The sequence below is a fragment of the Schistocerca nitens genome, chromosome 1, assembly GCF_023898315.1.
Source record: "Schistocerca nitens isolate TAMUIC-IGC-003100 chromosome 1, iqSchNite1.1, whole genome shotgun sequence".
In the NCBI taxonomy this organism is placed as follows: Eukaryota; Metazoa; Arthropoda; class Insecta; order Orthoptera; family Acrididae; genus Schistocerca; species Schistocerca nitens.
The window spans coordinates 310,781,054-310,794,929 of NC_064614.1; the positions used below are offsets into that span (position 1 = coordinate 310,781,054).

At 44.7% G+C, this 13,876-nt stretch overlaps 1 protein-coding gene across 1 annotated transcript in view; it reads right to left on the reverse strand.

Annotated features, from left to right (window-relative positions):
• Positions 1 to 13,876, reverse strand: part of LOC126244582 (discoidin domain-containing receptor tyrosine kinase B-like) — a 457,485-nt gene that overhangs the window by 31,734 nt on the left and 411,875 nt on the right. The window contains exons 13-14 of the mRNA XM_049948255.1: positions 8,593 to 8,727; positions 2,771 to 3,072 (exon numbers count right to left, since the gene is read on the reverse strand). Of these exons, the coding sequence (XP_049804212.1) occupies positions 2,771 to 3,072; positions 8,593 to 8,727 (437 nt within the window). The remainder of the gene's footprint in view (positions 1 to 2,770; positions 3,073 to 8,592; positions 8,728 to 13,876) is intronic.

The following is a 13,876-nucleotide window of genomic DNA, read 5'->3' on the forward strand; positions in this document are numbered from 1 at the left end:
TTTACTTCGCTCAACAACAGTTATTCAGTTATAATACGGACAACTGAAGAACTCTGCCAAGCTCCGAGCACCTAGGGCAATTGAATGGGTGCTTAAAGACATCACCGTAATCTGCGCCCTTTTTCTGGTACTGGAACCATCAGGTAAACCTAGACCAGTGGTAGATTACCTAGAGCTGAAGAGAAATGTAGTCCTTCGTTCGATACCATTACCTGTTCTGCATATATGGTTTCATTGGTTTTCTAGAGGTTACGTTTCGATCACACTGCACCTCAATCGCGTGTAGCTCACCATCAAACTCCATTGGTTTCCTCCCAAATTCCATTGCAAGAGGGTTTAATCCTATTACGGCTTTTGCCGCGGGTTATAATATTTTTGATTTCAGTCGTGTTGATTACAGCGTCGCTACGAGCACTGCAGGCTTTTCTTAGCTGCTAGATTTGTCATTTTTAGCCATTAAGTTTAAGTATATAAACAGTTATATAGATGATTTAGTCATTTTTAGTGGTAAAAGGGATAAACATGTTCATTATATGAGGGAAATCTTCACTCAACTGAGGAAGGCTGTGTTAACCGTGAAGACCGATAACACCGAAATTGTTTTCCAATATACATTGTTTTGGGGCATATTGCGTCACAAGAGAAGGTTAGAGTGGATACAGTCTCGCACTCAGGCTTTAAGAGAGTATCCACCTCTTATGAATTCTAAGGAAGTAGGAAAGTTTATCAGTATGGTAAGCTTTTTAGAAATTTTATCCCAGTGTTTTACCAATAGCCATTCCCTTGAAGGAATTATGAAAAAAAAGGTACGCAAGTCTGAGTGTAGAGATTTGGAACAAGCGGATTTTTAACGTCTAAAGGACACCCTAGCCTGTGCTCCCTTGGTGCAGTTTCATATTTCGATAGGTCGTTCAGTTTTCATAGTTTTCATACTGGTGCCTGATTGTCTGATGTAGCAGCTTCCCTCCTTCAACTCTCGTTGATTATCTGCTCTGGAGAAAAGGTATTCTGAATTGGAAGCTATGCCTTCTTTATTTGCGTTGGGTAAGTTCCGCTTCTGTTTGGTGCACAAGCTGTTCTAACTTTAAACTGATAGGCGAGTCTTAAGCTGGTGTTGGCACGTCACAGGCATGATGGGGGAATAGTGAAATGGGCTACCGACATATATAGGTTTCACTTCAAAGTAAGACATGCGAGAGATACTGATTACGTGATTGCTGAAGGGTCAAGTACCATGTTTCAGGACAATTTCGAGGAAGATAAAGCGGTGAGGCAAGGGGAACAAATTACTGACGCCCTTTTTAGTCAAGCCGATCTTAGAGATTTTACGCTCTGTTTAAAGGAGTCAACAAGTAGCAGGAAGAGGATGAAACCTCAACATGACTAACGTTTCCTGCCCCAAAGTACAAAGACTGTCAAGGATGGTTTCTCAGCATCAAAAGTTCGTAGGATACAGTTGCAAATGCACGGGAAATTTAGCGCCCTGAGACATAAAGTGTGGGAAAATGAAAGACACTCCCCATCAGGGGCAGTCTGAAGATCAGTCTATCACTTTGGGGGTGCTTAGGATTCTGTTCGAGGATTCAGAAGCCAGCTGAAGATGGAATCCGTGCTGCGAAGCTCTGATTGATGGAATCCATGCTGTGAATCTCTGGCCTGGAAATGATTGAAATTACTTCTGACGTGACTAAGGTGTCGCACAGGAGATACTTTCTCGAGACCCTGATGCATCTAGCTAAGTGATCTGTATGCTCTTTCTCTTATAGAATTCTGATTTCGGCTTGTGGAGGTCAGGTCTCTAATCTCCGCCCTGTGCGGTGTGTTTACTGTTGTTGAGTTGGCCATAATGCCGCTCCGACCGTCACTGCAGGAGCAATTTTTTATATACGTTATCGCCCGTATTGTCACACTTACGGTACTGATGGCTTGGAAATGGAAACGAGTCAGTATCAAGAAATAAAAAAAGATACTTCCCAACGCAACTTATGACGGAGCTACAAACATTTATTTGAATTGTAGAACATGTTGCGGAGCACGTTGAATGCAGCACGTTGAATGTTCGTCTATAGATTTTAATATTGACACTAAAACTTGTTTCGGAAGTTCAACGTGTATTGATATCTGCTGATGGCAAATGCCGAAACGTTGTAATAAATAAAGAGATTGAGCGAGCGATCTAGACTTCTTTGGCAACGGTTCCCGTGAGATCACGGAAGTTAAGCGCTGTCGGGCGTGGTCGGCACTTGGATGGGTGACCATCCAGGCCGCCATGCGCTGTTGCCATTTTTCGGGGTGTACTCAGCCACGTGATGCCAACTGAGTAGCTACTCGACCGAATAGTAGCGGCTTCGGTCAAGAATACCGTCATAACGACTGGGAGAGCGGTGTGCTGTCCCCGTGAACCTCCTATCCGCACCCTCCTCTGAGGATGACATGGCGGTCGGATGGTCCCGATGGGACACTTGTGGCCTGTAGACGGTTTTAGACTTCTTTACTAATGAAGTATTCATGATGTTCGCCGACTTACGCCGGGTGTTTATTGCCTTTATTAAAACAGAACCAACAATTGTTCTTCCCTCACATCATACTCGACTAGAATAGGAAGGGGGAGGAGCGACAGTGGTATGCAAAGTACCCTTCCCAACACACCATAAGGTGGCTTACAGAGTATAGGTGCAGAGGCCTGATAAGGATCCAGTAAATATGAAAACGTCGCTCGCTTCATAGAGAACTCAGGGGCACCCTGTTGGAGGAGAACGCGCTTCCTCACCTGAGCGGCGGCCTGGTGGCGGCGTGGTACTGGAGGTAGAGCGCGAGATCGCCCAGCTCCGGGTACTGCACGACGGCCCAGCAGGCGGGCTGGTCGGGCGACACGCAGACGCCGAGCACGCGCGCCACGTGGGCGTCGCTGAGCGCCGCCAGCAGCCGCAGCTCGCGCAGAGCGTCGCCGCTAGAGGCGCCGGGAGCGCCGCCGCCGCTGCCACTGCCGTCGGCGCGCAACGTCCTCACAGCCACTGTGCGCCCGCAGTCCGGCACCACCTCCTGCAGGCCCTCCGTCTCGCACAGGAACACCTGTGACGAGTACTAGGTACTTACCAATCGCGTCGCGTTAGAAACTGCGTGACATAAAGTATTATGCAGTTAATAAGCACTTCGGACGATAGACTGGTAGCCGAAGGGCATCACGGTCTCTAACCGTGATAATGGTTTCACTTCGGTGGGAAAGAGAGTGTGCAATTTTCTTTTGGTGGACTGCATCCAGCTGAAGACCCTCACAGATTATTAGCATGCTCAGAGCTAGCAAAATTCAGGAATTTTGAATGCTGAGTTTCACCAGCTGTTCCAAACAGTATCAAACATTATGACTGAGAATGAAATCTGGTAATTTACAAGACCTGTCGAGGTGTCTGAGTGCTGGTCCAATCAGGAAAGTGCGTGTGCAGTCTTCTGATCATGGTTGTCAGCATTTATCGTGAATACGTAGAAGAAAAGGCAATATTTTTTCGTCGAGAATGCTGAAATAATCGTCCTAGTTCATTTTGAATAAATTCGTTTAGCTTGTTAGGTCGTGTCATTATAAAACGCCGAAACATTTACACCATCCGCGTTTCGACCGTCTTTGCAAGTCTCCACTTCATGGCAACTTCTTTTTTATTTTTGTCACAGTCTGGATGCCATTTGGCAGATCGAAGTAAACACTTCCTAAGGAAACGTGGCTATACGGTAGAATATTGCCAGTGCTACTCTGTCAGGTGATTATCAGGCAAGAGAGAATCGGCAGCTTGTATCCATGAGTATTTTTTCTTCCCGCAGCGAGACTTTGATGCTAAGAGGTTCTTCTATGACCGCTTCTTTAGCATAGGCATTTGCCTACTTTGCTTTCAGCCCTCCACAGCACCAATTATTTATAATTGTCCAATGTCATTCCAGAAAGCGACGTCGCTATTACCCCGACTAACGAAAAAGGCGGTATACAGGGAATACCATCCCCCGAACCTGACAGTTAATCTGTCTGAAGAGTACCGCTACAAAGACGAGCGAAACATTGGTGATATAGCTGTTTCAACGATTTACAATGACACATACTAAAAGCTAAAACAATATTATTCAATTATTCTAGCTGACAGTGGCCGCAGAAGCCTAAGAGCAAGTTTCCTGATCGTGCTCACCTTAACCTGAATGCATGGAGCGACGTCATGCAACGAAACACACGCAGAGCACCGCAAAACCATCTCCGACGTGGATCTGTACGCTCCATGCACTGCGAGCTAAACACCTCGTTGGGCTGTCCACTTTCTGTATTGTTTGGTCCATTAAAGATGCGTAAGTATCTGTTCTGCTGTGAGTAATGACCTTTTGTACGCTAGCCGAATCGACAGATCCGTTGGGGCTTGTAGCTGCTTAAGCAGCAGTCACTTGGAAATTGGCAAGATGAACTTGGCTTCATTGACAGCAGCAATTCCTGTCTCGTTAGAAAGTAATTGTCATTGACAACGACGGCGTCTCGAGTCCCTATTGTTAAGGTTCGTTTTAGGACTAGTGTTCATACGCCATTATACACGTCTGAGAGTGGTACAGCAAGTCCCTATAGTCAAGTCTGGCAGTCTGCTGTGATAACACATCGGGCGATTTCATTTATAGTGATCTTGGGTAAGTCTAAAGACGATAGCTGTTTGCCAGTGTATCACATCTCTATGTTGTACCTTCCAATCTGCGCTGATTCCATATTAACGACTGGTACGTAGACATCACTTCATTGTCATGGACTATGTCATCGGTTGACATTCATGTGGACTCCTCGAACCAGGTCTACCGCATCTACATCACTCCAAGGCGACCAGTGCGCACGGTTATGGGATTGACGTACTTTTTCTCCCGTGAATTTGTAATGATTTATTCATAAAGGAAATTAATACCTGATATGAGTCCACAGTCATTCTGGACTTCCGAGAGTGGTGCTGACCAGGTTGTTTGGTGCATTTTTATTTATCACATTATTAACATGTTTCAGGAATTACTAAGACCACCCGTGAGATCACCGAAGTTAAGTGATGTCGGGCTGGGCTAGCACTGGGATGGGTGACCATCCGGTCTGCCGAGCGCTGTTGGCAAGCGGGGTGCACTCAAGCCCTTGTGAGGCAAACTGAGGAGCTACTTGATTGAGAAGTAGCGGCTCCGGTCTCGGAAACTGACATACGTCCGGGAGAGCGGTGTGGTGACCACATGCCCCTCCATATCCGCATCCGGTGACGCCTGTGGTCTGCGGATGACACGGCGGCCGGTCAGTAACTTTGGGCCTTCATGGCCTGTTCGGGCGGAGTTTTTTAGATGTTGTGAAATGAAATAAAAACTATGCTGTTTCGGCTAACATGGGTGGACAATACTATAACTATTCTTCGGAGAAACTCTTTGGAACACCTCTCTGAGGTGAAGTGTTAACACAATCTCTGAGATATATTTCCACGGTGGGCCTACGGTTGTCAAGAGGCGTCCTGCAGCTGAAAACAGATAACTGTAGACATACGTAATCTAAACGCAAATGCCTGCATATTACTTCAGCTGGAGATGGCAGCAGGTGTAGATTTATTTCGTTCAAAAGTAATCTCACATATATGTACCATAATTGGAGACCGAGTACTCTACTGATGAGAGGAACCAGTGGTCTCGACCTCTTTTCGGCATTTCCTACCAGCATGTACAATATTACCAGAAATCGTCATACCGCTAGCGTTCTTTATTCACGTTTCCGAGTCCAGTATCTATTTTCCGCAGGACAAGAAACTATCACCGCAGTGTAACTGTTGTTAGCTGACATTATAGTATGGGTTAATTCTTTCTGTTTTCTATGTATGGGTATTGATATGACTCTTGGAATAATGTCGTGCCCTGTGAACCGTTCACGGGTTATATGCGGTAGCACAGCTCACGAGCCAACTGCTACATTGAGAGCAAGCTGACGAAGAATTGTGTCATCCTTTTCATGCACGTCACAAGAACTCGCTGGGTAAGGTGGTTTAATCTGAGTAGTGTGGTACTCAAACTAAACCTTGCGTTGAACTTTGTGGAACACTCAACGCCAGCTCTTCTTTGTATACTAATAGGCCGAAACCTCACATCCTGTCAGTCTTGAGAAGCGCTGTACAAGATTCTACGGCACAATAGCCAGGTGTCGCGAGAAACTATTCCACTCAATTACAGGTTTAGATTTTCCGTGGATGCCCGAAATCTGCCGGTTATTACTTTGAAAAGGATTCCGCTGATTTCCTTCCTCATCTTTTCACAATGAGAGCCTGAGATTCCTTTCCTTCCTACGAAATCCTACGAGCCTATGCGATATTAGAATGCCACAAAAAGCCCTCACACAAATTACTTCTTAGTGATACACCCCCTCCACCCCACAAAATCACTTACACAGGTAAGTGTGGCAAAGTACTTTTCCTGTGCCTCTTTAGTTCGAGCCATCGGGCGTATGTGAGGGTACGGTACCATCAAACGGTAAGATATTTGAAATTAGTTATTAATTTAAATTGCATAGTTAGCGCTCCGCCACGCCATAGGTGGTGCATTACAGCTACATATGGCTCAGCCGAGGTCAGGTGTGGGAAATAATCTGTAATCGAGGGCAATACTCTTCAGTGGTGGGTAAATGTTGTCGCTTGACACGAGCACCAGTGTTCTAGTTTCGGCGGAGCAGTCTGGGAGTTACGTCGATGCACTGCATTACGCGGCACTGTTAAGCCGGTTTGTTAATGAGTTCTTAAAATGATTATATGCTCCGCGATCGATTATTGTATAAGCTTCAGTGTGAATGCAATCGTTAACAGATGGTGCCATGTAGAATGTGGCTCAGCTTTGTGTAGTTAAAAGTGTTCATAATTCTTCATTATCCGTAATAAAACATAGAATGATTGTTCTCAGTCGACTCCGTCATCATCTGCTTCCCTAAATGACCACCACTTGCAGTTAGTTAATTATTAAATTCATGGAGAAAGGTGAATAAGAAATCGTTGTACTATAAGGGCCGCCATATGTTATAAATGGCAAAGTAGAAAACTGTAGAAAGACGGGGCGAAGTGTGTGTGCTGGCACCATGGCTCCTCGGCACCGATTACTACGTTTTTCTCTTAATCGCATAAGTTGCCGCGATGGTTTCCAAGAACACGCGCTATCTTATTTCAGAAGAGCCAGATATTCCTTATGTGAAACTGCTCAGTCGCGATAAATAGACAACGCGCTCGAGAGATAGCCTCCAAGATTTTCATTGGGGACAGAGAGTTCCATGACTGTCATCTAACAGGCAAGCGAAAGTGGAAGTTCCAAAATTTATGTGGCATTTCTTTAATTTCGTAATACTAACACATATCTTTCATGTAAATATTATACCGCGTTGAGTGGTACTTTTAGTAAGAATAGTAGCAAACGTTTAATACCGTTTTCCTCACACAAACAGCAAATACTCATACTGGTCAATATATCACTATCATTACCTACACCTACCCTCCAGACATAGCAAATCTGACTCCTCAATCACTTGTTTGGAAAAGGCGTTACTTAACGACCTCCTCTTTGTATTTATAAGTGTGATTTTTTGCAGACATCATAATAAATATAATGGCAATGAATAAAAAAAATAGTTCTCGATATAAAACCACATAGTTTCATTCTTGATCTGTTTAATATACTTTCGTGTCTTTGTTCTTGTGTTTGCTATTTCTGTATGTGGATGATGAATTATGTCTATACGAAGATAACATAAATAAGGAGGATACAAAGTTAAAAAAATTTCTTGATGCAGATTTCTGAGAGCAGAAATAATACGTACTTTGTATTTTCATAGAGTAAAATGCTTATGACATTAATTATTAAACAAAATTTTTGTAAATTGGATAGTACTAAAAGAAAGCAAAGACATCTATATTTATACAGAGAGAGCAACGGAATCTCAGCTTTTCTTGCATGTACAAAGTTTATTTACCCTAGAAGAAACTTGAACACGGTAGAGCGGAAACGTTTTGCAACTCTGAGTGCATTGATGTCCGCCCCCGTTAGTTGCCTAGTCAGCGCGACGGACTGTCAATGTTAAGGGCCCGGGTTCGATTCCTGGGTCGGAGATTTTCTCCGCTCAGGGACTGGGTGTTGTGTTGTCCTAATCATCATCATTTCATCCCGATCGACGCGCAAGTCGCCGAAGTGGCGTCAAATCGAAAGACTTGCACCAGGCGAACGGTCTACCCGACGGGAGGCACTAGTCACTCGACATTTATTTATTTTTATTTACGGCATTGATAATTTTTCTTTTTTAATTTTCGTCTTATACAGACTCTGACATACTAAAATTTTGATTAATCGCCTCTAAACAAAGTCATCTCTAATGTTAAACTTTAAACAATTAAAACTCCGTCACGTCGCTGTTACTGAGAATCAATGTTCTACTCAACGCAAGTGAAAATGTGCTGTGATGCAGACGCCACACAAATAAGTCAGGTGCAATATTTTAGAGAACTTCCTCCTTTTTTTAGTGTTCTACATTGTGTACACCAGCCATCCTAGCTAGATGCTTGTGCGCAGCGTTAGGGAGGGAGGGAGACTTACCTCTCCGGCGTGGCAGGAGCCGACCTTCTCGACGACCCTGAGGCAGCGGCGCGGGATGTCTGTGAGCTCCGCCTCCCGGCACTTGTAGGGGCGGCCCATGCTGGGCGCGATGTTCCACGTCACCGCCGGCGGCGCCTGCGCGCACGCAAACATCTCGCTAAAGCATCACCTCTACAGCCGACTCCGGAGTATCTAGGAGAACATGCTGGCTTCTGGAACGCGTTGCACTAGCTAACCACCGTATTACTGCACGTGGCCTCGCGTGGCCGTTGTAGGAAACACGCGGTGAGGTTACAGTGAACAAGTACAGCCGTGACTAACGCATGCGCATTGCATTGGCAATGCTTTCAGTTCACTTACGAGTATACTATCAAGTGGTGCAGCGTGTCCGCAGGTAATACGGTCAGGAGTGCAGGACAATGTTACACATAATCATAAATACCACTGAGACATTGGAAATTCAGCTGAGAAAGAGTTTAATTTTAAATTTATATAATTTTCCAGGAAGAAAAGAGGCAAAATTCAGGCTACAGAAAAAAATCTTGCCGGCAATAATTATCACAAATGGTTTGAGTGAAAACTGATTCCTAACATACCAGCTGTAATACTGCTGTTCTTGGTAATGCTCTGTATCATACCATTTAGACAAATAAGCCCTCTCCGCTCCAAATCGCAGAAAGAGAATAACTTGATGGTTTATTCAGAACAAATAAATTTTGAATCGAGCTTAACAAGAATTAGTTTTTATAAACTGTAAGCAAAATCCTCTTTTTAAAGCAGATGCCGCTTCGAAGAGTAAGGGCTACACTGTTCTGAGCTCCCACCATACAGCAGTGAAATGAACCATATAGAACTGATCTGGAATACAGCGAAACAAAAATACTGCAAAAAAAAATTCCTTCCATTAACTACCTAAAAGCCCGCATCTCGTGGTCGTGCGGTAGCGTTCTCGCTTCCCACGCCCGGGTTCCCGGGTTCGATTCCCGGCGGGGTCAGGGATTTTCTCTGCCTCGTGATGGCTGGGTGTTGTGTGCTGTCCTTAGGTTAGTTAGGTTTAAGTAGTTCTAAGTTCTAGGGGACTGATGACCATAGATGTTAAGTCCCATAGTGCTCAGAGTCATTTGAACTACCTAAAACAGATAAACAACGATCTTTTAAAAGTAATTAAAATTTAAACTTGGCGCAGAGATGGGCTAATCGAAGAAGCAATACGCAATATAGTAATGAAAGTTGTTCTCCCAAGTGAAGATAAACCCCATGATGACGACGTCAGTGCCATGGAAACTGAGCCGGTGGACGACACTGGAACGAATTCCGGCGAAAGACATACAGCAGATGAATAACTTGGTGTCTGCCCTTTCTGGGAGGGTTCGTCGCCTTCATGACTCTAACCACCAAGAGTAGTGCAGTTTTCATTGCGTAACTGTAGTTGTACGGTCCTTCCTTCCTTACTTCCCTCCTAACCGCCATTACGCGCTGACTCACGATAAGTCGACTGAAGCGCCTTCACTCGCAGATGCAATAACTTTGTAATCGACTAACAATTACGTGAAAAGTATGCGTAACACAAAAGAAATAAGAAGTAGAGGGGAAGTACCACTGTTTGTGCTGAATGCATGACCCGATATTTTCAATGTGTAAGAGATCAAAAGAACGTGATCGACAAGTCAGTAGTCGAAACCCCTCTACAAAAACTTAGGTGAAGACAGCAGGGGTACCGAGCCATCATGCATTATCTTGTTGAATGACAATGTCTCGGAGACCTCCAAGATAGCGTATAGTCAGTGGGCTTAACATGACTTCAATGTAACGCCTACTGTTCAAATTAGCGATTATGAGAACCAGAGGTTATGGGGTTGTGTATCAAATGGCACGACGCTTCACTCCATAGCTTCATGTTCTGGGCTTGTATTACAATGACAAATACCCTCTGGCAACGTAAGTTCTTATCGAAATCTCGACACACCGATACATCCGACTAACACTAAGCAGAAAAGAGGACACGCTGCCTCTCTTGTTCTCTGAGTTGTTGTTGGCGCACCACTCCAGACGTGCATCTCTTTGTGGCCGCGTCGGAGGCAGCTGCAGCAATGGGCGCCCTGCTGACAGTCTGTTGTAATGCAGACGTCGTCGCACTGTCTGTCTGTTTGTATGTCTAGCTGAATACAGACCCGTTTCCTGACTCAACGAACGTAACAGGACTGTACGACACTGCAACGCCTGGCAAACAACTTGTCTGTCCTCTCAAGCGTTACTCACGAGGAGCAATTAATGGTGTTGACTACGGCCTTCGCAAACCTGTCGATTTCAGATTCACATAACAGTCCATAGATCCCGACAACGCGAGCTCCTTTAAACGATAAAATGCGGTCTCGATAGGCAGAGATCCTGCCGCTTTCGAATTCCATCATGTTTTTGTGGGTATTTCTCTTACTTCAAAAATGGTTCAAATGGCTCTGAGCACTATGCGACTTCTGAGGTAATCAGTCGTCTAGAACTTAGAACTAATTAAACCTAACCAACCTAAAGACATCACACACATCCATGCCCGAGGCAGGATTCGAAACTGCGACCGTAGCGGTCGCTCGGTTCCAGACTGTAGCGCCTAGAACCGCACGGCCACTCCGGTCGGCTCTCTTACTTCCTCGAAGGATAATACGATCTTGTCACAAACAACACCGAATGTGAAGTTTGCATTGTAACATTTCCTTATAATGCATGTTTTAAAATCTTTGCATCACGTAAAGCAGAACTTTTGTTGGAGACAAGTGTTCGCTGACACTTCCTGGCGACGTTAGTCATCCTTTTGCATTCGTTATGCCCCTGACAGCTGGCAGAGCGTAAACATTCTGTGTGAAATGGGGCAGGCTGAGAAAATTAAATGTTTCTAATTTATTTCCAAAACATCTTTCTCTGCTGAGAGAAACTTTTCTTAAGGTTTGTTGAAAATCACAGAATCAATTTTCTGGGGTAGGTATCACACCTAGATAGTAGACCTTGGTGATTCGGTGAATTCCCGTCGCCCCAGGGCCGGCGAGTGCTAAAGGAGGCCTCAGCATCGCCGGGAAGCATCGATGAACGTTTTACCTCTTTCAAAAGTTACTCCTGATAACACGATCTATGATTCCTAGACGTTTGATGGGGCCACTTTGAAACACGCTGTACATAGAACGTAGACGGCGATGATCTTACATTCTCTGTGTTGTTATGCTGGGACGCTAATTATTTACCTACTGAAGTATGTGGTATACTTGACGCCAATTTGACAATAGTTCCATGCCGCCTCGTGGTGCTGTAATTATAATGGCTGGCAGTGTAGATCCTGTATTAGTGGCGCTGATTTTAGTTGGCTTTTTCATGAACATAAATTACTTGGTGTGGAAGAGTATCGAACCAGTGGCTAACGTGTGGCCTTTAGAAGTTAGCAGTCGTTTCATTATTCAGAATCATTTTATTCCAACTGCCAACGTTTGTAAAGAAACACTCTGACAGTTGCCTTATATGTGTTAAAAAGTCACTGTTACATCGATCATCATATACAAATACAAAGACGATTAACACTGAAATTTCATAGCTATGAATTTAAAGAGTACGTAGATAATTACCAGGAATTGATTCGCATTTGGAATGAGCGGTGATGATTACTTCCAATTTTATCAAAAAACAAGATCGTAATAGACGATGAAGCGCAAAGTGTTTTACTCTACCGAAATGAGCTGTATAGAGACAAAATCACAATGCAGCAATTGTGCAAATATTTCAGCTAAGAAGGTTTGGTATCAGAAGCTTCGAGCAGCAGATCATTACAAATGGACATTGCTTTGGATGTTTCTCACTGATTAGAAATTTAACCTAAATTGTTTCATTTATGCACACAGATAAGCTTCTTGGTTATCTGCTCTCCATATTGTTGTACGACTGTTTGCGAATGAACTTGGTAATGCTCTAATTTCTGTCTTCATAATCTTCGCAATGTTGTGTGAATTCTTCATTCGTTTACAGGTGTCCAGTCGGATAATGTTCTGAAAGCTGCACTGTATTTCAAGGAGACAGCTGCTGGTCATCCTCAGGTGCTGACATTTTGCTGGAGTGGCTGGGCACATATGCGCAGGCTCGCTAGAAAAGCGTCATCGGAAACGAATCGGAGCACGACGACAGGCAGTGCGCCCTGCAGGAGAAAGGGGCCATGGTCTCTGCATGAGCGACGCGTCAAAAGAGCGGCCGCAAATCGCAGTTCACCGCACGAGTGGGCAGAGTGTTGGGGCCCAGTGTAAGTATGTGGACTCCGATTCCCTGTCTCTGTTGACTCGGATTCGTTTGCCTGCGGCCAACTGTGCTTTAGTGCCACCAATGGTGGTTCCCTTGTCTTGATAAGTTGAAATCCCGTATCTCCATTAATCAAGGCAGTGCGCCCTGCAGGAGAAAGGGGCCATGGTCTCTGCATGAGCGACGCGTCAAAAGTGCGGCCGCAAATCGCGGTTCACCGCACGAGTGGGCAGAGTGGTGGGGCCCAGTGTAAGTATGTGGACTCCGATTCCCTGTCTCTGTTGACTCGGATTCGTTTGCCTGCGGCCAACTGTGCTTTAGTGCCACAAATGGTGGTTCCCTTGTCTTGATAAGTTGAAATCCCGTATCTCCATTAATCAGGTCGTTACTCAAACGTATTTCGATTCCTTTTTTTAATGATGGAATCCCAGTACGTGGAGGCGGACTCAAGATCTTTATCTCTCCGTAGCTCTTGCTATGTCCCGTGACAACACAGTGTTCAGCAAAAACGGACTTTTCTGGCTGACCCAATCCGGTGTGACGTCTGTGTTTAGTTCAGCTATCCTTAACTGTGCGACACCTTTGGCCAATGTATGTCGCCCATGTCGGAACGGGATTTTATGTATTCCTGGTCTCATTAGACCTACGTTGTCTTTAGCAGAACCCAGCATCGTTTGTACTCGCACTGGAGGGCGGAAGACTCATTTTATTTTATGTTTCTCGAACAGCCTACCGATCTTAAAGGACACGCCACCAACGTAGTATAGAAAAACCATCCTCGTGGATCTCTGCGTTCTTTTGGCTGTTCTTCAGATTTAGTGCTTGCAGGTGGAAATACATAACGAATCTGTTTATCAGAGTACCCGTTTTGTACAAACTCTGAGCGAAGATGGCTAATCTCTGCTGATAAACTCCCTGAATTTCAGATAGCTTTAGCCCTATGAATGAGAGTTCGTAATACGCCACAGCGTTGAGATAGGTGACAGCAACTCGTAGCTCGTTGATATAGGTAAATGTG